The 23,091-nt window shown below is 44.2% G+C and overlaps 1 protein-coding gene across 8 annotated transcripts in view; it reads left to right on the forward strand.

Annotated features, from left to right (window-relative positions):
- The window catches only part of ATXN10 (ataxin 10), a 216,792-nt gene that overhangs the window by 68,774 nt on the left and 124,927 nt on the right, over positions 1 to 23,091 (forward strand). For 7 of the 8 annotated variants that reach the window (XR_013623137.1, XR_010984061.2, XR_010984062.2 and 4 more), the window contains exons 9-10: positions 4,833 to 4,999; positions 15,527 to 15,590. Coding sequence is in view for 3 of the 8 variants with exons in the window: in XM_068113268.2 (XP_067969369.2) it covers positions 4,833 to 4,999; positions 15,527 to 15,590 (231 nt within the window). In the remaining 5 variants the exon portion in view is untranslated. Of the gene's footprint in view, positions 1 to 4,832; positions 5,000 to 15,482; positions 15,591 to 23,091 lie in introns of all 8 variants that reach the window. The other variant, XR_013623138.1, reaches the window with a different exon arrangement.

Here is a 23,091-nt window from a genome sequence, read left to right on the forward strand (position 1 = left end):
CCAAATTTTGGACACCAATTTTGCATATTGGCCACAACAATTGCTGTTGGGGAGTGGACCCGAAGTGCGCCTAACGCACTCCAAATTACGAGCGGCCGAAACAATTAATAAAACCAAATTTAAATTCATGCCATGGATAACCAAGACGGTCGGATGCCGGTGGGGGTAAATGAGGAGGTAGGTGAGGGGTTAGAATCGATAACCCAGGACCCCCGGGAAGAATGGGAAGAAGAGGAGCTGTTCGGACGCCATCCGAACCATTATATATATATATATATATATATATATATATATATATATATATATATATATATATATATATATATATATATATATATATATATATATATATATATATATATATATATATATATATATATATACATATATACATATATATATATATATATATATATATATATATATATATACTGTATATATATATATATATATATATATATATATAGATATATATATATATATATATATATATATATATATATATATATATATATATATATATATATATTGGTTTGAGGCAAGGGGTCAGCCTCTTGCTCACCCGACGTGAAGCCGCGGGTTCACGTTGGTCCCAAAGGGAGGAACGGGAGGAAAGGGAGTGGGATGTGGTGCAACGTGTCGGGGTAGGTGCGGCATATGCAATGCCGCGCTCGAGGAAAGTGTGATATGTGTCGGTGCCCTCACTCAGATGTATCAAGTGGGTGATCGGTGATCATTGATCGCTCGTTGATAGTTCTTTTGTGCGTCTCAAGTAGACAAATTAGAATGTCGGGATAACAAGGTAGGATCGTGTAAGTCGGTATGTAAGGCCCCTGTCACACATAGGCGGATATTTTGGCGACTGCCGGCGATCAAGATTTTTCTGTGACTACTCGCGATTTTAGGCAGTCAAATATGGTCAGGCGGCAGTATGGCGAATGCAGGCGGCCACATTGCGACGAAGCACTGACCTCGCCCCGAGTGGGATGGCGACTGTTGAAGATCGACGACTGCATTGCGGATGCACGGCGGCAGCATGGCGACAGTCTGGCGGCTAGATTACGACTGATGGCGGATCGCGGCGACTGCATTGGGCCTGGATGGCGGTTTACTCCGACGTCCGAAAGACTGCAATAAGACCGCCGGCGATTGGAGACGATTCACACATGATGATTGTGTGATCACACACAATCATTCACACATGATTCACACATCAAGAGACGATGTCTACACCGAACCTGCCACCAGCTGACGACGATGACTCTGGCAGTCAGGATTATTGACACATTAGTGATTACTTGTGGATATTTGTGCTATTGGATACTTGTGCTGTGCTATTGGATACTTGTGCTATGAACATTGTGATTCATTATTGGATACTTGTGCTATGAACAAATTTGTATTTAATATGAACAAATAAATTTGTTTGTATTAAATATAAATTTCAAAAATCACTGTTTCGTCCTCGCTACAGGCACTCATCAGACGGCTAAAGCTACCGTTAGTGTTTCTATTTTGCATTTTTTTTTTTTTAATCTTTATTTCTCTATTTTACATTTCACTTTATTCATTTCAATGATGTATGACATGAAGCATAAAGATGTTTGATGTACAATAAGAAAGTTCATAAAGATGTATCATTGTAATGTAATAATCAAACTTTTCTGCAGGGAGAGAGAATGGAAATAAAGTCCAACAAATTAATTCCACTGGTCCTATGTCCCATAAATAAAGTTTCCAAAGGACTAAAGTCCCAAAAATAAAGTTCCCAAAAGACCCAAGTCCAAACAATAATGCCATATCCTTGTCGGCACCACAGGACCTCACTCCACGGAGACTCTCACACCATCCTGTCTTGCCATGGAATGGAGCTCAGCATGAGCCAGCAGTAGGTCATTCGCAGCAATATCTTGGTCCAGTGCTGCCAAGTCATTCAGAAGGACCAGCTTCATCCTATGTTCATCATCCATGATAGATGTTGGTAGAGAGACCCTTGGTAGACCGTGACCTGAAATGTCCACCCCTATTTATACCTGGCCAGAAAATCGTGGTATGTCGTAATGCAGTCGCCAGGCAGTCGTAGCTCTGTCGCCAATGGCTGTAACTCGGCCGCCACTAGTCCTACTGCTGTCGTCGTCGGTCTCCCATAGCCGCAGGGGAGACGTGACAGTTCTTCTGTACTCGATATGCAGCCGCAACAGTGTCGGCCCGTAGTCGGGAAGATGCCGCAGGAAGGCCGTATGGCATTCGCATCTCTGCCGTGCTAGCTGGTGGGGCGATGCTGGGGCGATTGTGGAAGACTATGAGCGACTGGGTTGCGGCCGCTTTACGGTCTTATTACGGATACCGACGACAGCATGGCGGTTCCATCACGACAGCATGGCGGATTCTTTTTGAGGACGACTGAGCGCGCCGTTTTGAAACATTAAAAAAAATATTTGGCCCCTTTGCGGCTCTTGCCGACTGCAGCAGACCTGGGGAGGATAACCACGACTACAGAAGACCGTCCATTACGGTTTCATTACGATTGTCGGCAAGGGGGGGCGATTTTTTCAGTCGCCAGTAGTCGCCGACAAATCCGCCGATGTGTGACGGGGGCTTAAGGCTGCTGCGTCCCAAGGAACTTGTGCTGCCCGTTCACTCGCAGAGATTCACTCTGGTGCAGGTCATCCCGTCAAGCCCCTTTTGACCAAGGCAGCTCTCTTTGTTCTGTTCCTTGGACGCAAGCAATGTTCTGTGTAATGTACCGTCTTTTATGGGGTTCAGGGAGAGGCGTTTTCTCTGGAAACAAAGGTCACTGCAACACCCTTTGACCCTCGCGTGTCACATTCTCATTGGTGCGCGAGTTGGAATTGCCTTGCAGTGGCGCTGGCAGCCCTGGACCAGCACGTTGTGGAGGTCACAGATAACGCTGGAACTGCCTTCCAAGTGCTTTGAATGTGTTTTTGCAATGTAAGGTAATGTAATGTGTGGTTGTTGTCATGTGTGCATGGCTGTGCTATGGGAAGGTGTGGAGGGAGGAGAGCGTTAAGAGGGATGGGGAAAGGGATACTAATGGATTGATGTTGAGGAATTTGAAGGGACTAGTACACCCGCTGATTACGGGAGTGGCAGGGAGGGTCATTCCTCTTTAGGGTATATAGATTGCAGTCGATCTATGGTCGGGTCTCAAGAACATTGGGTGTGTTCATTTACCAAGTTTGTTGTGGAGAGATCGCCAAGTGGTTTAAGCATTTGAGCAAGCATTGCATTCAAAACCGTTAAGGAATGCCTGGCTTGGCAAGCAGAAGCTAGCTGCTTGGTAAATGAGCACACCCTGGTCTTCCTCCCTTTCAGTTTCGTATCAAACAGCAGGAGCGAGTTTCAAAAGTTCGCTACGAAAATTGACACGGTAGCGGCAGAAAAGGCCATGTTATTAACCCAACATTTGTGGGTTATAAAGAGTACAGTAGATCTTCGCTCAGTTCTGTAAGTAAACCTTACTTCACGGATGTTGGGATTCCTCCAAATTTCTTCATTTAGTGTTATAAAGAGCATTAGCAACTGTTAAAAAAGCTAAGCATACGTGTTTGTGGTTTATAATATTTTTACTTCCTGTAAAAGCTGTTGCTCCCATGGAAACGCCATTATAACCATAAGCTATTTATACACGTTAACACTGCAGGAAAAACGCCTTGGGGTTGTAATAACATTAACAATACTAGGGCATTGCCCGTACTATATCTATATCTAAAATTATATCCCCCCCCTCTATTTACATGAAATGGTTTGGTCCAAAGCGAACGGCTTCCGGAGTTTGGTAAAGAAATCGCCATCGCGTGCACAAACGCGCAGGAAAGCGAATGAATCGCAAATTCGTTTTTATTAGTTTTAAAACATAGTTTAACGCCAACATAGTTTGCAAACGTGAAATAAATGAATACGCTCTCAAATGTGCCATCCGAGGCAGAGTGTGTCCGCCACGTTCGGCACACGCGATAGTTCGCTGCTCTCTGATTGGTTGAATCGTTTTTTGGACATAGCTCGGTAAGTAATTGTCCGATTAATATGAAACCTTGAAAAGGCACATCCTCGGGTCCCCAGCAATATACCTGGCAAGTTAAAAGTATATCGGACCCGTGGTTGTCGAGAAACAGCGGTCACAGACAAACAAACGTACAAACGTACAAACAGAGATTACTGGAATTATAGATAGATGCGATCATCATTAATTTTGTTGTTAAAAGCGTCTTTGGAAAAACGCCACGATAAAGCTAACTTAATATGGCTATACACCTCAACGTGCAACCCCATTGACTGCAATGGCGGGAAAACTCGCTGGGGGGGGGGGAGAAAACCCCCTTGGGGAGGGGGGGGGTGCAAATGAATGCGCTACATACTTGATTGTATAACCCTTCGACATGCTGTCAAGTTTGGTTGAGATTGGATAAGTAACGACAGAATGTGTTGTCAAAAATTGATCAGACAGACACAAATGGCGTATTTTAGTACGATTGATGAGAGCGATTGGAAGGAATTGATGGCGAGAGGGATTTCAGAAAGGGAGGTGTTACAAAAGGGGGAAAATTAGAACCTGCTATACACACTCGCACAACACATTTTCCCCATTCCTGATATGAGGGGAGAGGTAACCGAACTAAACAATGAATATGAAAATATATAAATTAAGGATCCCTTGTGTTTTGAGTGTGACATCCCTGGGTCTTTCTGCAACTGCAATAGTATTATGGACAGAGTGCAAATTTTGTGGTGGAATATTGCTGATGTTGTTTTTATTTTATTTGCATAATGTCCTATTTTGTCACCTCATCCAAATCTCTCCTCGTTTTTAGAATTGCTGCATGCAACGAGTGAAGCAGAAAAGCAAAACGGAGCGCTATACTGCACAGACAAAGCGGATTATTCTGTTGCCTCCAGGCAGCTGGATCAAGGTTTCAAATGTGAAATGGTGCGCCTCGTCGGCAACCTGTGTTACGAGAACAAGACGAACCAGGATAAGGTGCGTCCTTCAACCGCGCTGCTTTTTGTGATGCGTGTAATAGGGCTATTGTTTCATTGTTGAAGTTTGTGTCTCTACATCATTGTTCTCTTGGTTTTATGTGACTATTTCTTACATGGAGTTCAGTGGCATAGTGGATAGTGCGTGCGCCTTTTAAGGGAGAGGACAATGGTTTGATTCCTGGGTGGGGAAAAACTATGGTCAAGTTTCTTTGCCTCAAAATACCTGTTTACCTCACAGTTAGGATCTTGGTTGTTCCCAATTGGCAGATCGCTTTCCAGGGTAATGGTTCAGTCAGTATGGAGCACAAGTTGTCTGGTCCTCTAGGTCGTTCAGAGATTACTCAGCATCAATTTTGTACTGCTTGCTATCCTAGAGTGTGGTTACATGTTGGCTGGAGTCCATGCGCAATAAATAAAGTCATGTATCTAGGTGATCACATGTCATGTGTGAACAAATGGCCATCTTCAACTTTGAAGGGCAACCATTACACATATATTGTCAAGTCCCCGGGGTTAAGACCCCAAGAGGACGAATGGCCGAAACGAGCTTTACTCCGAGGCATATAGCCAACTTGGTGGTAGTGTTACGTATTACCTCCCCAAAACCCGGTTACGGTGCACCTCAGAGTCTCGAGAGAGAACACGGCAGAAAGATTTATTATTTTGAGTGTTCTAATAAACCATGGGAAAACCACACCAATGCAATTGTAGAACAAAACAAGTAATTCATTGTATTAATAACTCTTACATACACCATAATAACACTCTTAAAGAAAGTACCAAAAAAATATCACTTTCATCAAATGAACAAATACATATGATGGTACCATCATTCGCCAATGCTCTCAAAGCAATAAACACACGATACGCCAAACGTGAGTGGAATGTAACATTCTCCAAGGTCCGTGCATGAATCCCCACACTGGTTGAAGGTGGAAGTCATGCAGAACAACCAGAACAGGCAGTTATCAGCGCGGCTGTGAACGAGGAGTTACGAGGTGAGATGCCGATATAAAAACCAACGGCAGTCAACACTATGATGTCGATATGGGAATCCTAACAACCAAACACGATGCACCAAGCGGATGGTCTCTTCGAGGACAAAATGGCAGATTGGCCTGTAATGGAGGCGCTTGCTTTCCCTACAACAATAGCTCACACTTGGTGATAAAACCTGAGACGCAGGTTTAATTGCAATCGCTATATGTGATGATGTCGCGGGCAATCCCTTTCCCGGGAAGCCTCAACTCATTCGCGACCAATATCAAAAACATTCCGCTCACAGCCTCGATGTGACTCGTGGCCGTCTCCTCCTCTCTCTTCTTCTCCTCTCCTCTTCCGGTAATTGCCACGTTTTCCTTTTTCCTTCACAAACATTTATTTTTACCTTTTACTGAAGTCATCTCCATTTCGCACAAAAATCTTAACAACAATATTACCTGAAACTAAAAAATATTCTACATGTACATAATAACAACAAAGGTGGAAGTGACGGATCCGTAACAGTAGTGACATGCGGGAAGGTTTGAAGTCTTACCTAATCGGGAACACGCGCAGGGGTTAATCCGAACCAACAAACACAAAGACGGGACAGCAAAATCCACAATACAAGAAAAGTAAGATTCGACAAATAAAGAATGAATGAAAATAAATGAAAATAACAATGAAAAGTGAGGTAAAAACTAAGATTCCTAAATGTATACGTCTCCAATCAGACCCGTATACAACCAAGGGGAAAACGAAAGTAAAAGAAAATAAATAATGGCCTTTTGTATAGTGCCAGCATTTATCTCTCAACGAGGTCGTGGAAGGAAATGGCCGTTCAGGGTGGCCTGAAACCGCTCGTGCGGGAACCGCTCCAACAATGGCGCGCAGTCGCTCTCCGCAGCACCACAGACAGTCATGTGAAAAAGTAAGTACACCCCATGTAAAGTTTTGACCTTTTCAACATACAGCTATTTGATCTTCATTTCAACAATATTGATAGATAAAGGTGATATAATATAACAAATATAATGAAACATTTACATTTTGTAGTTCATTGTATAATTTAAATAAACATAAATGCAAATTTTGCATGTGGAAAAAGTAAGTACACCCCTACATTTATCACTACTTCAAATACCTAAAATTAGAATCAGGTGCACCAGCTCAGGTGCAAATGATTAGAACATCGTTAGAGAGGATCTTGGAGGAACCTGTCTTATTTAAACCTTAGACATTTAGTTTGGTTTGCTCTTTGTTGTTGAAGTGTGCGGCGTCACCATGCCTAGATCAAAAGAGCTCTCTGAGGCCTTCAGAAAGAAGGTTATAGATGCCTACGAGTCTGGGAAGGGATTTAAAAAGATCTCCAAACAATTTAAAATCAATCATTCGACTGTCCGGAAGATAATCTACAAGTGGAGAAGATTCCAAACAACTGCCAACTTGTTCAGGCCAGGCCGCCCCACCAAGTTCAGCCCAAGAGCAGACCGCAAGATGCTGAAAGAAATCTCTAAGAACCCCAGAATGTCATCACGGGACCTACAGGTAGCTCTTGCCACTGTTGATGTCAAAGTGCACGAGTCTACCATTAGAAAGAGGCTGCACAAATTTGATCTACATGGGAGGTGTGCCAGGAGGAAACCTTTGCTGTCCAGAAAGAACATTAGGGCAAGACTAAAGTTTGCCAATGAACACCTAGGCAAAGACCAGCACTTCTGGAACAATGTTCTCTGTACAGATGAGTCAAAGGTAGAGCTATTTGGCCACAGTACCAGAAGACATGTTTGGCAAAAACCAAAGACAGCATTTGACCACAAGAACCTCATACCAACTGTAAAGCATGGTGGTGGAAATATTATGGTTTGGGGCAGCTTTGCTGCATCAGGGCCTGGGAAGCTCACCATCATAGAATCCACTATGAATTCTTCATTGTACCAGAGGGTGCTTGAGGATAATGTGAGGCCATCTGTCGGAAAGTTGAAGCTCAACTGAAGGTGGACCTTGCAACATGACAATGACCCTAAACATACCAGTAAATCCACCAAGGAATAGCTGAAAAGAAAGAAATGGAGGGTTCTGGAATGGCCAAGTCAAAGCCTGGATCTAAATCCCATCGAGATGTTGTGGGGGATTTGAAACGAGTTGTGCATGCAAGAAACCCCTCGAACATCGCACAGGTGAAAGAATTCTGCATGGAGGAGTGGGCAAAAATTTCTCACAGTCGATGTCAGAGACTGGTAGACAGTTATAAGAAACGCCTACTTGAGGTTGCTTCTGCCAAAGGGGGACAATACCACCTATTAGAGCCAAGGGCATACTTACTTTTTCCACATGTGAAATTTGCATTTATGTTCATTTAAATTATACAATGGACTACAAAATGTAAATGTTTCATGATATTTGTTATATTACTAGGGCATGCCCGTACTATATATATATCTAAAATTATATCCCCCCCCTCTATTTACATGAAATGGTTTGGTCCATTCGCAAAGCCAAAGCGAACGGCTTGCGAGTACGGTGACAATCCCCCCCCTCTATTTACATGAAATGGTTTGGTCCATTCGCAAAGCCAAAGCGAACGGCTTGCGGAGTTTGGTAAATAAATCGCCATAGCTCGGTAACTACTTCTCCGATTAATATGAAACCTTGAAAAGGCACATCCTCGGGTCCCCAGCAATATACCTGGCAAGTTTCAAGTATATCGGACCCGTGGTTGTCGAGAAACAGCGGTCACAGACAAACGACACACAGACACACACACATACACACACACATACACACAGAGATTACTGGAATTATAGATAGATATCACCTTTATCTATCAATATTGTTGAAATGAAGATCAAATAGCTGTATGTTGAAATATGTTGAAAAAGTCAAAACTTTACATGGGGTGTACTTACTTTTTCACGTGACTGTACTTGAGGTAATCCGTACGGCGCTCCTCCTTCGCTCCCCATATGGTCCGAAGCACCAAGAGCCCCACGAACTGTCGCCCCCACCTTCTTCTCACGGTCAAACCGACCACAAAGGCTAACACTGCTCTTCCTCAGCATCAGCGCACCGAACCAGAACAGTTGCGCCGAGCGACCCGAAGCACAAATCGAACCGTCCGCCGCGTAGCCAGAACCAGACGAACGAGGGACCAAGATGGTGAGACTCGTCCTTTTCTCCTTCAGCTCTCGAATCTTCCACGCTGACGTCATACTCTCTCCAATCACCGAGCTCTACTCAATCATCCCAACGCGCCTCCATCACGAGGGCCTGGGCGTGGCCTCCTCGTTGCAAGTCGTCGGGGTCGGAGTCCCTTCTCCGTTCGATAATGTTCAGATGATGTCTAATCTTACCCGGACATTCGATACCACTTAGATACATCAAGGTGTGTTCTTCTTCTTCGCGACACTCAGAGCATGCTAATTTATACGATTCTATATCGGCCAAGACATTTCATTGTTTACCCCCCCCTCCACCAACGTAACAAAATATATATATATATATATATATATATATATATATATATATATATATATACACACACACACACACACACTGGTGAGGCGAGTGCAGTGGAGGAACGGGCTTGTTTTAGCTGAGGATAATGACTGTACTTGAGTTTCTGTGTTGTCATGATTTACACCAATCCTAATACAAACAATTATTTTGCACAAATGTATTTGTAATATACAGGATATTACATTTTATAAACAATTGAAGTTGAAGATTTAAGCTGAAATTTTTTTTTTTTTTTTTTTTAATTTCAAAACTTCAAACAATTTCCTTAGGACATACACACGGGAGAGATAGGTGCATACCAGAAGTTTGGTACGATTTCACAAAAGTTTGAGGGAGTAGTTAGTTCAATGACGAGACAAGACGACAGACACTGCACAGAAATTATATATATATTGTTGCGGCTTTGTAAATAAAGGCAACCCCCCCCCCCCCCCCCCCTCACTACACCACAACATGTAGCCTCGCATAGTTAGTTATTTCTTATTAAATGTGAAGTATAGTCTCCTTCCCGGTGTTGGTATGCGTTGAGGCAGGCAGGGTAATGGTAGGCCTCGTTGCAACTTAAAGTGCCTCGTCATGGGCCTAGGCCAGGCCTTGCAGGCCCGAGGGAGGAGCTGGAGGGCGTTGCCGGTGAGCAGCGAACAGCCAATGGGAGCTGAAGAGAGTGGCCAAGGGTGACCAATAAGGGGCTGTCACGACACGTGACCCCAGGCTGCCAATGGAGGCCCGTGGAACGTTCGAATGGGGTGTCGGGGGGGGCTATAAAACCTGGCCCGGACTCCCCGCTCTCTCTCTCTCTGCCTCACTCTCTCTGCCTCGCTCTCTGTGACTCGTGCCAGGCTCCTGAATATAGATACTCTCTGCCTCGCTCTCTCTGACTTGCGCCAGGCTCCTGCATATAGACTCTCTGGCAGGCTGACGTTCTCTTGCAGATGCAGGCTGACACTCTTGCTGACCCTGAGATACGCTGTTCTTCTTGTCGGGTTCCTGCTATGTGCACGTCCTTGATCAAGCCCCCCAGCCGCGAACATCTCCGGCTGTGGTGTCCTGGGTTGGAGCGATCCTTGGGGGGTTTCCGTCCAACGAGCCCGCACAGGCAAGCTGCACGAAGCGGCCGCGCTTTGTATGCATTACCCGCTTCCTTCCCTTCCCCGAACGAATCTGAGGGCCCTTGTCTGGGAACCTAGGTAAGGCCGCTAAGATTCTCCGCTTTGTCCCTTTTCTGTGAATACTGTACGTTGTGAATAAATCCTGTGGTTTGGTTTCCAACCTGGCCGTTGGCCTAGCCCATCCTTTCCACATTGGCCTAGCATCGCCCCGAATTAAAATCGCTCGATCAGGTTCAATAGTGTTAACGGCACGAGTTAACTGACGCACAACCGCTCAGGCGTACAGTATCAGCGTGACTCGTGCGTTACATATTTTATATATATATATATATATATATATATATATATATATATATATATATATACATATATATATATATATATATATATATATATATATATATATATATATATAATATATATTGTTGCGGTTTTAGAACCCACAAAAAAAAAAAAAAAACCTTTAGAGGCCATTTTTCCCCGCAAAGCGGGGCTTGGCCTTTTTCGGGCACCGTGGTTGTTGTTGTTTTTTGGTCCCCTTTTTGAAGCAATGTTTTACGGCCGGATGCCCTTCCTGCCGCCAACCCTGTTTGTCGCCTTTTACGACAAACAGGGATTTACCAGTGAACTGGTACTCAATTAGCCGACCTCGGAAGGATGACAGGCTGAGTCAACCCCCCTGGTGTTAATTTAGCGATCAACCGGGATTCGAACCCAGGATCCTATGATCCTAAGCTGGCACCCTGACCGCCAGCCCAACACCAAGCTCACCAGGTTTTAGAACCCACACTTGTATATAAACTCTTGTAAATATCCCATCATTAAAAGGTTAAAGGTAGCACCCCTAGTTAGTCCACAAGCAACACGTAGGCCACCATAGGACTTCAGTTATTTCATTAGTATGTGTTTTAGATAAGGCCGTGTTTCCAATCGTTGAATCTGCGTTGCGTCAATCAAATAAGAAGTAGGCCCATTTCATTTCGTCCATTTTGCGACCTCCCTCTCCAAGCAACGCCATTACGCGCCTTTGTTAGCAGCGTTCGCTGCCTCGCTGGGCTTCCGCTCAAACGACGCCATAAGCCATGCGGTTAGGCCCGAGAAAAGGGGGCGGAGCGCCAAGAAGAAGGTGTGGCATGTCAACCAGCCGTCAAAGGCGTGGCCGGTAAGCCCTCACCAGCCAACCAGGGCTGAGGTGAGATCACCGACGGGCGTGGTTTTGAGGCGCGCGGAGCGATCTTGGCTCGCATTATATAAGCGCGAATGCAAAGCCCTTTCAAGGACTGCGCACACGGACTTGAAGGATTCGGATGGGAGAGCGCGCGTTGTAACGAACTTGTTGGAGGCAGCGCGATTACTTGGATTACTTGGAGGACTTGTCGGAGGCGCGCTTGTTGGAAAGATACGGCAGCGCTGGTTAAGGACTTATTCGCTGGCGCTGATTAAGAGGACTTTGGGGAGGGGGCGTGTAGCAGGAACGTGCAAATATTACGTACGAAGGACACCAGCTTCCCCCGTTATATAAACTGTCCGCTCGCGTCTAACTACGCGCGGAGCTGCCTGCCGGGTTTCGCTGCTGGACCGGAGCCTGGACTGGAGTCGACTGGAGCCTGGACCCTCTACCTGACCATCCACCAGCTACAATCCCCGTGTGAGTGTGTATGTTTGTCTGGGGTCCTAAGTTAAGACTGCAATAAGACTGCCCTGTGTTCTGCTTCTTCCTCTTCCTTTCCTGTACATCCTTTCGTTTCCTCTTCCTTCTGTATATTTGTGAATGTCAATGCCTTGTTCTTTCTTGGTTTCCTCTAATCCGATTGCAACCGTCCTTTCTTCCATTGGGTAAACGTGGCACGATTAGGAACCGCTTATAATCGGGTTTAGTCCCATTGTCAACGGCTCGGATCGCGGATTGCTATCCGCTCGGCATATTCCATCGTATCCGTGGTTCGAGCGGGAGTTATCTCCTTGCTTCACGGCCGGTGGTAGTACTTAGGTAATTGGACTAAGACTCGACCAACAACCCTATTTACCACCGACCGGAAGGAACGTTATAACTTCTAAGGACTCGGGTCGGCTAGCTAAAAAAAAGATAAGGGGATAACCCCCCCCCCCCCCCCCCACCCCCTTTGATAAGGTGTTGTAGTAGTAGATAGTAGCCGAAAACACCCGGCGTTGCCCGGTGTTTCATTCATTTGAATGAATTTACTACTATAATTCAGCTTTTACTCGCTGCCGAAGAAGATTGACTACTATAATTCAGCCCAGCTTTTAATTGTGAAATGGGCCCAGCCCGGCCGAGGCGGCCTCGACCGGCCTCGCCACCTAGCCTATAACCTTCCCGGGGCCCGTCGCAACATTTTTAGTTCTTTATGAATGAATTTACTACCATAATTCAGCTTTTACTTGCGGCCGTAGAAGATTGACTACTATAATTCAGCTCAGCTTTTAATTGCGAAATGGGCCCGGCCCGGTCGAGGCCCACCTCGGTCTCGCCACCTAGCCTAAAACCTTCCCGGGGCCTGTCCCGACATTTTTTGTATTAGAGGTTTCCTCCTATCTTTCACCGTTCAGGAGATTAGCTTGCGCAGACAAACGAACAAACGAACAAACAAACAAACACTTTCTTTTATATATATATAGATATGTATGTATGAATGAATTAATGAATGATCGTTTTAAGGCCATTTTTCCCCGCTAGAGCGGGTTAGTTAGGTTAGATATAGATATGTATATGTATATATATTATGGCAGTATTGGTTTAATTGATATATTGTATTATTTTGACCGAAAATAAATAGTTCCTATCTCAGCATAGCAATAGAACAAAAGTTGAGCTGTTTGGCATTCCCATCTGAGTGGTTATCTCATGTTGCTGGGAACCCATGTTCAAAATATTCTGTATTGCTTTGTCCATTGTGTTATAATGCCCTTGTAATTTGTGTAAAAGTGCACTGGTATCTCCTGTTCTTGTCCAACAAGATTTATGTAGATGCCTCTCCATGAGCCTTTGATCACTGCAGAGGCAAATGCCAAACAAGGGGTACCCATGCTACGCCCCCATTGTTCTCGAGACAACAAACACAACTAACCCCTGCCCCTTTCTAAAACCTCCACCTGCCCTCCCCCACCCCTTCCCCGATGGTAATTCCCATGGGGCCTGCACTGTCCTTGAAAGGTTTGGTCAGGATGAATTAAAGTGGTTAAATACATTGACCTTCCCAATATTCCAAATCCCTTCCCCTTGTATATTAAAATCTGTTAAAGCTAATAGTGTCTTCTCTTTTTTTATATAATTAACCCCTCATGGGGCCTACACTATCCCTACCAGGTTTTGTGGAAATCACTCACACCATTGGGGACTCCGTCCCTTTTCCAAGTCCCCCACAAATAAATAAAAGCTAATTTATTTTTAACCACAAAATCTTCACGAGGCCCCCATTATATCTGCCGCGTTTAATGGCCCGACAATGTTCTATTCTCAAGATGTAAGGGAATGGACAGGTAGACAAACAGAAAATGGAGTGTGACAATAAGGGCAGCTTTGCGTTTGTGACCGCTTTACCTGATTGGAGAATTGTTCACAAACGTGTGCCGCACATACACCAATGATAACAACAGGAAACTGGTAGCATTAAATGGCGTGCATAAGCTGGGAATCTGTAGCTGCAAAATAACTGCAAAGGGAACCCTAGCATTGTTTTGAGAGTAGAGAAAACTTCGGGCCTCCTGATAGTTTTACCCAGCTCCTTATAACCCAATGGTAACACTGAAATGCTTGAACTGTGTGTTTTTCAAGCCTTCCAGCTGGAATACCAGAAATGTTCTCACCTGTGGGTTAAACATTTTGCTAATCTCTTGGGAATCCAAGCACCCTGTTCCCATCGAGATGTCATGGCATGGCCCCAGGTGCTATCTATCTGCAAGCTCTGGCTTGATTTGGCATGGGTTGTCCACATGTGAAGCCATGGTCTGTGAAATTGCGAGATTTGGGTGCCACGTGCCGCAGAGCTCTGGAGAGGACACGCACACACACACACACACACACACACACACACACACACACACACACACACACACACACACACATCCTGGCAATGACGTCCTCATACGCATCATGAATACATTGACATGAGATCAATTGCCGGACTTCCATTGTTGTTACCAACGTGCTTGATGCAGTGCATTGCTGGCATTTGCAAAACAGGACCAGAAGTGGATTTGTGGACAAGGTTCTGAGAGTCTTAATGAGAGTAAAAGAAGAAATAACGAGAGTAGCTTAAAGCAAATGAAAACGTGGGTGAATGAGGGTATATCTATATGGTATGAAAGGACACTAGGGTTGGGGGGGGATAACCTCTTGGTGGGGGTGGGGATTGAGGTGGGTTTTAAGTGAGATGGACACCTGCTAATCTAACCCGACTTCACGAACTTGGTAAATGGAATAATCTTTGTTTGAAAAGCCTTAAAGCGTGCGGTCTGAACAACTATCCTGTTCTTTGGTGCTTGTCATATTACGATGTTCATTTGCGAGCTTTGGGTCAATTTGACCAAATCTCTCACTCCTTGTTTTCTGCACTTAGCTGCACATGGAAAGCCATAAGAAAAACTTTTTATTGTTTGTACAGCCTTGTACGGGTGGGGTCTCCCCGGTTGTTTGACATAAAGATTGCTAATGGCATCACATGAAACGCTTTGTGGGACATTCTTTTGGAATGCCAAAGCCGCTTAATTGGTGGCTTTGAGCAACCACTTGTTGCACCTTCGAATCTAAGCTGTTTTTTTAAATTTTTTTTATTCTGTTTAGCCTGAGTGGGGGATGTATGTGGATTGTGCCATTGAATGCCATCCGCCCTGTTGTGATACACGCCGTTTCAGATGAATTGTTTGTCGGTTCAAGACGATCACACACTTTGCCGCAGATACGAGAGCTGGATGGAATCCCTCTAATCTTGGACAGCACAAGCATTGATGACAACAATCCATGTATCCTTTTACAGTTTGGTGTGTGTGTGTGTGTGTGTGTGTGTGTGTGTGCGTGCGTGCGTGCGTGCGTGCGTGCGTGTGTGTGTGTGTGCGCGCGCGTCTGTCCGTCCGTCCGTCTTGTCCGTGTGTCCTGTGCTTGCAAAGTTCTGTTTGCCAGATATGACAGGGATTTCTACTTTGGGTCGGTTTTACTTTTCTCCTCTTCCTACTTGTCGGTGTTCAGAGGCAGCAATAGATACATTTTATGAGGACAATACTCTGACATTTGGTAAAAGAAAATTGACATGTGTGGCATTGGGCTTAACGAATCACCGTGTTTGGTGTTCCCATTTGCCTTGAGTAGTAGGTAGTATGGTTCCCAAGGAGGAGCCAACCAAACATCAGCTGTCGACAGGTTCAAGGGAAAATACAAGTGGTTTATGGCATCCATCCATTGCTGGTGAAAGCAAAGGAGCTTGTCTTATTTGAAGTGACTTGAGTGGAAGCCAAACTGATTCTATCAAGCAAGGGAATATTTGAGTGGGACTCAGTTACAAGTTTGATTATTTCTCAGGTGTGTCTTTGCCTCTGATACAATGTCCCCATTGACTCAAGTATGGATTTCTAATTTGGCCTGGGTACAAACACACAATGGTCTATACGTTTTGTAAAGGTAGTTTTGTTTTTATTCCTGGCATCCTTTGAGAGGGGCTTAATGAAAAAGGGAATAGACTGAGGAGAAACATCTTGGCAGGTCAAGATCCTCGGGCCATTGCACTGATGCAATCTCGTTTCCACCAACGGAAGACATGTCCAGCTCGACTGATTTTTGGCCTTGCTGGCAGAGAGTTTGATAGGATTATTTGTGAGGTTTATCTGAACTGGAAGAGCATTATGTGGTTAAATTTCACACATTTTGAAAGCAAAGTTGGTGTGATGGTAACCAGGCTCCAGACTTAGTGGTGTAACTAAACTATGACGTTACCAGACTCAGTGGTGTGTGTGTAATGGTTAAATCGTTCGCTCTGAGTCTGGGAGGTCGGTGGTTTAAACCCCAGCCGAGTCACAACAAAGGCTTTATGAATGGTATGTGCTGCCTCCTTGCTGGACATTCAGCATTTAAAAGGACTAGTATACCCGCAGACTCCGGGAGGGGCAGGATAGGTCATTCCTCTTTGAGGTATATAGATTACAATCGATCTATGGTCGGGTCTCAAGAACATTTGGTGTGTGTTCATTTACCAAGTTTCTTGTGAAGAGATCGCCAAGTGGTTTAAGCATTTGATCAAGCACTCCATTCAAAACCGTTAAGGAACGGCTGGCTTGGCAAGTGCTAGCTAGCTGCTTGGTAAAGGAGCACAACCCGAGCTTCTCCCTTTCAGTTTTGTATGAAACAGCAGGAGCGAGTTTCAAATGTTCGCTACGAAAAATGCCACGGTAGCGGCAGAAAGGGCCATGTTATTAACCCAACATTTGTGGGTTATATAGAGTACCGTAGATCTTCGCTCAGTTCTGTCAGTAAACCTTACTTCACGGATGTTGCGATTCCTCCAAATTTCTTCATTTAGTGTTATAAAGAGCATTAGCGACTGTTAAAAAAGCTAAGCATATGTGTTTGTGGTTCATAATATTTTTACTTCCTGTAGAAGCCGTTGCTCCCACAGAAACGCCATTATAACTATAAGCTATTTATACACGTTATCACTGCAGGAAAAACGCCTTGGGGTAGTGGGACATTATTAGTATTAATATTGTTTTGTAGTAACATTAACAATATGCGATTATCATACATTTTGTTATTAAAAGCGTCTTTGCAAAAACGCCACGATAAAGCTAATTTAACATTTATATACATCTCAACGTGCAACCCCATTGACGGCAATGGCGGGAAAACTCGCTCGGGGGGGAGGAAACACCCTTGGGGAGGGGGGCAAATGAATGTGCTGCAACCTTCATTGTGTAACCCTTCGTCTTCTTGTCAAGTTTGGTTGAAATTGGATAAGTAACGCCAGAATGTATTGGCGTCAAAAATTCATCAGACAGACAGACACAAATGGCGTATTTTAGTATGCTGATAAGAGCATGGGAAATCCCCAAAGGTTGGCATCCGTGGGGAGGAGGAATTTCCTGCTTCGGAGAAAATTCCCCATGAGTGCTGTGAGAAAGGAGATTGTTGTGGCGTTGCGTTTACCCGTAGTGCCCTTGGAAGTGGCGGAACTTCCTCCAAGCTGTGTGTGTGTGTGTGTGTGTGTGTGTGTGTGTGTGTGTGTGTGTGTGTGTGTGTGTGTGTGTGTGTGTGTGTGTGTGTGTGTGTGTGTGTGTGTGTGTGTGTCAGCTCCACAATGAGCCTCAGACTCTGTTTAAAAAAAAAGAAAAAAGATTTAAACATTCATCCTTTGAGTGGTGATTATTGGAAAACTATCAAAATTGAGTGAGACTATGGAGGAGAAATGCTTCACTAGGAAGTACCAGCTTTTGAAAGTTGAGAAATCTTGGGATCTGCCATAATTATTCACATTTGACACTTGGGTTGCTCAAACAGTCTAACTCTGATACTGGTCCAATGAACTATTGAAAAGAAGATTGAAAAAATGGTTTGTTAAATTCCACGTATCTCGACAATATGCCAAATTATATGTAAATTACATCATAACAGAAACCAAAGGCTTCATCATTTAAAAAAATAATCACAATACACCATAATAAAAAATACTGTATTACAATAAAACAATTAAATACATTTTCTTTGGACAGAAGAAACATTTTTTAAACAATAAAACAATAATTTTCCTTCAACAATACAAGGATATAAAAATGAATAGGCATTATATAAGCTTAAATACATAGAAGGGAACGTCTGGAAGAAGAAAAAGTAGTGGAAGAGGAATGGCAGAACAAAAATAAATATAAAGAAGCATAGACAAGGATCAACGAACAAGGACAGGAGGAAAAGGAAATAAAATGTGTAGACAATGAAGTAATAGTTCAAAAACACACATTCACACATACCATCATTGCGTAGACACAGTTATGACAACACGGAATCCATCTTTAATTTAAAATGTGAACCAAGTAGGGTAAATCACAATTCTTCAAAAAATTCATTTCACAACAAAACTGAGATTTTGACTGTCTGTGTCCACCGAAAGGATCTTGAGTTATTAGCAGGAAAATATTTTCAGTCATGGTTACATTAACAAAGTCATGGTTCCCGATACGAACAACTGCCTGATATGGGGATCTCGCATGAATGACGTATTCACTTTGATGCATTTTCCAGGGTTTAAATTCATGTTGTTCCTTTTGAACACCTGGCTTGGCAAGGTCTTTTGCACAAATCCTGAACAGGTTCCCCTCAAGGATTTGCCTGTATGTGATTCCATTCATTGTTCCCTCTATCTTTACAAGTCTTCCAGTCCCTGCTGCTGCAAATCATCCCCACAGCATGATGCTGTCATCACCATGCGTCACAGTAGGGATGGTGTAAAATGGGCGATTAGCTGTGCTCGGTTTCTACCAGACGTAGCGCTTTGCATTAAGGCCAAAGAGTTCAATTTTCGTCTCATCAGACCACATAATCTTTTGCCTCATGCTCTGACTCTTTCATATGTCTTTTTGCAAACTCCAGGCATGCTGTCATGTGCCTTTTTCTCAGGAGTGGCCTCCTTCTGGCTACTCTCCCATAAAGCCAAGATTTGTGAAGGGCTGCAGAGACTGTTCTTCTGGCAGTTCTCCCACCTCAGCCATGGAACTCTGTAGCTCTGTCAGAGTGGTCATTGGGTTAATGATCACCTCCCTGACCAAGGTCCTTGCCCGGTTGCTAAGTTTGGTCGAATGGCCAGCTCTAGGATGAGTCTGGGCAGTTTCATATTCTTTCCATTTCCTCATGATGGAGCTCACTGTGCTCTTGGGAACTTTCAACGCTCTATAAATTGTTTTATACCCCTCCCCAGATCTATTCCTCCTCACAATTCTATCTCCGAGTTCTATGGACAGTTCCTTGTACGTCATGGTAGAGTTTCTGCTCTGACATGCACTGTCAACTGTGGGACCATCTATCTATAATTCCAGTAATCTCTGTCTGTACGTTTGTACGTTTGTACGTTTGTCTGTTTGTCTGTGACCGCTGTTTCTCGACAACTACCGGTCCGATATACTTGAAACTTGCCAGGTATATTGCTGGGGACCCGAGGATGTGCCTTTTCAAGGTTTTAAATTAATCGGACAAGTACTTACCGAGCTATGGCGATTTAGCCGTTCGCCGTTCGCTTTGGCGTTGCGAATGGACCAAACCATTCATGTAAATAGAGGGGGGGGGGGGGGGGTTCTGTGGTCGTTCGCTTTGGCTTTGCGAATGGACCAAACCATTCATGTAAATAGAGGGGGGGGTTCTGTGGTCGTTCGCTTTGGCTTTGCGAATGGACCAAACCATTCATGTAAATAGAGGGGGGGGTTCTGTGGTCGTTGCGAATGGACCAAACCATTCACATCGAATCACATCGAATGGACCAAACCGTTCGCTTTGGACCAAACCATTGCATGTAAATAGAGGGGGGGGGGGGGGTTCTGTGGTCGTTGCGAATGGACCAAACCATTCATGTAAATAGAGGGGGGGGGGGGTTCTGTGGTCGTTACTGCCACGTGGTTTCAAAGTTTTTTTTTTTGTTGTTGTTGTTTGCACGCATGTTTTTTTGCACCCACGTACGGGCACGCCCTAGGATGTTTACACACACACACCCCTACACAAATTTTTTTTTTTTTTTTTTTTTGGCAAGGAACGGGCACCCACGTACGGACACGTCCTAGCTTATATATAGTACGGGCATGCCCTAGTATATAGAAAGGTGTGTTTCTTTCTAAATCATGTCCAATCAATTGAATTGGTCACAGGTGGACTCCAGTCAAGTTGCAGAGACATCTCAAGGATGATCAAAGTAAATTGGATGCACCTGAGAACATAGAAAAAGTGTTGGATACTTATTGACTCGAGACATTTCAGCTTTTCATTTTTAATTATTTTGTAAAAAAAAAAAAAAAAAATTTCCACTTTGACATGATGATGTATTATTACGTGTCGATCAGTGACAAAAATATCAATTTAATCCATTCTAAATTCAGGCTGTAATACAACAAAATGTGAAAAACGTCAAGGGGTGTGAATACTTTCTGAAGGCACTGTCAGTGTAGGTGTAGGTGTATACTACCTGGCCTATGGAAGACTTTGCATGCAGAACCATGACTGTTGGTCATTGTCCTGTACCTTGCCCCGCCCCCAACCAGGCAGTAAGAGAGTAGAGGCCAAAAAATGCAGACAGGGTTAAGGTGGGTGGATTTTCTTACCTGAGTGTTTCCAAGCACTTTTGCTGACGTACATCGCATTGATGTTTATGTAACCCTTATGTCTCCGACATTTGTCGGATTCTCCATTGACGTTTGTCTGCAGTTATACAGTGATAGCATTGACATTGACACTGATAATTTATCAGGGAACCAGTGAGAATCTTTTTGGGTGGTTATTCGAGTGGGAGGGGGAGATTCCTGCCTTGTAACATCACCATCTCTGCTTGGTGTTGAAACAATTCTTCCTGACGCAAGGATAGAGTAAGAAGAGAATGTGGTTTGGATCGCTCGCCTGCCTTTATAATTGCCGAGCAGCAAAGTCCACGCTCTTTGTATCGTGGAGCTTGGGTGGCAACGGAAAGCAGCATCGCCGACGAGGTGGAATTGCTAAATGTATTGAGAAGGCCAAGTGATCTGACAGCCCACCCCGCCCCATTTGCAATTAAGCGGGCCGAGCTGCAGTTCCCTGAATGGGGAGTTCGTGCGGCCTCAGTGTTGCTTTCAATGGCTTCCCTGTGTGGCCTGCAGCCACTCCCCTGGCCATGTTTGCAAAACTGGGGCAGTCGCCTTGCCACTCTCAATCATGCGGCATGGCTGCGTTCAAAAGCTAAACCCCTTTGAGCCCTTTCACATGGCATCGCCACTCCCATCCCTCCATACTCACCCTCTCCCCCCTCATCCAAGCCACAGGTGTTGCATGTAAGAGGTCGGAGCCATTGAGAAGATTTTCACACGCTGCCTAGGAGAGAGATGTCCTTGTGTGGCTGTTCCCCCACCCCCTCTCTTAATTCATTTTTTAAATCTCCCAATCTGATTTATTGTATTTTTCCCAAATATTTTTCTTTTCCCATCTTCCCTCTCCCTTTTTTTTTTTTTTTTACTTCTTTTCCTTGTGCTCATCCTTGGTCTTCTTCTCACCAGTTATTGTCCTCTCCTCAAGCTTTGGCTTGTTCTATAGTTCCCATTGTGTCATCCAGATGAAGCTGTTGAGACAGAGCACTGTCTAACACTGGTGTCCCTGTGAACTTGGCCATTGAATGCACGTGACCATTGCACGCTGATCCTTTTGCGTGGTGGTTCCACGGCGGTCTTGGTGATGGGCCTCCCTCGATTGATGATTCCATTTGGTTTAATTGAGGATTTCTTCCCCTCTGAATTCACCCACGTCTTGCGAGTGATTAATTTGCTCATTATGGAAATCCTATGTGTTTGTTGTACAGATCGTTTTATTTGCCCTTTCTTTTTGCTGTCTGAAATGTATCTGTTTCTTACGTCTTTGCTTGTTTTCCAACTTGCTCTTTTATTTCTACATTTGCTTTGTTCTATTTGCTCGATAGGAAATCTATAAGGCTCTTTGCCAAACATTTGTTCGTACAGGAGTAATTGTCTACAGACGCCTTGATGAGTGTATGACATGATGAACATTGACTTTGACTGAAAAGGTTTTTGTGTTTTAAATATCTTTGCATTTGTTGTCCTTTGGCTTTAAGTCGGGAATCTTTAAAAAAAAATCTAAACAACTTACATATTGATCGTATTATTTTGCTGATAAAGCCACCAAGGCAGAAACATCACTGTTCAGGCCCAGTGTTAATGTGACCTTGTGAAATCCCATTGATTAGTTACCCTCGCCAGAGGAGAGGGTATATTGCATTTGAGTCTGTTTGTTTGTCTGCTTGTCCGCACAAAATAAATATGATTTTCTCTGCAACCGTTGGTTCGATTGACAGGAGAATTTCACCATGGGTGCAACTCCCTCATGGTGAAACTGCCAAAATCTAGGCTCTCTGCTCACCTTCACTCTTTCATTCCCCTTTTATCCCGCCTCTGGAACAAACTTCCCCCACTCCCTTAAATCCCACTCCTCCCTCCAGGTCTGTAAAGCAGCTGTTCACCACCATCTCTTATCTTCCCCCATCCAAAACCTTGATCTTTTCTACCCCCGCTAATTCACCCCAGATCCACTTTTTTGAAATTCCAACTTCTTTCCTGGAAGTCCTTGCAGTGTCCATATGTTTTATACCTCTCCCACCTCCCACCAAGCCCTCTCCCTCCCACAGTTCTCTCGATGTCCCTGCTCTCAAATGTTGTTTGTGTCCTTCCCCCTCTCTCCCCATCTTGTCTACCGCTCCCCTTATTTTGTGTTTTGTGTCGGTTTGATTTTTTGTGTGATTAATGTTAG

This window comes from Myxine glutinosa, chromosome 4 (genome assembly GCF_964187855.1).
Source record: "Myxine glutinosa chromosome 4, kmMyxGlut1.1, whole genome shotgun sequence".
NCBI lineage: Eukaryota > Metazoa > Chordata > Myxini > Myxiniformes > Myxinidae > Myxine > Myxine glutinosa.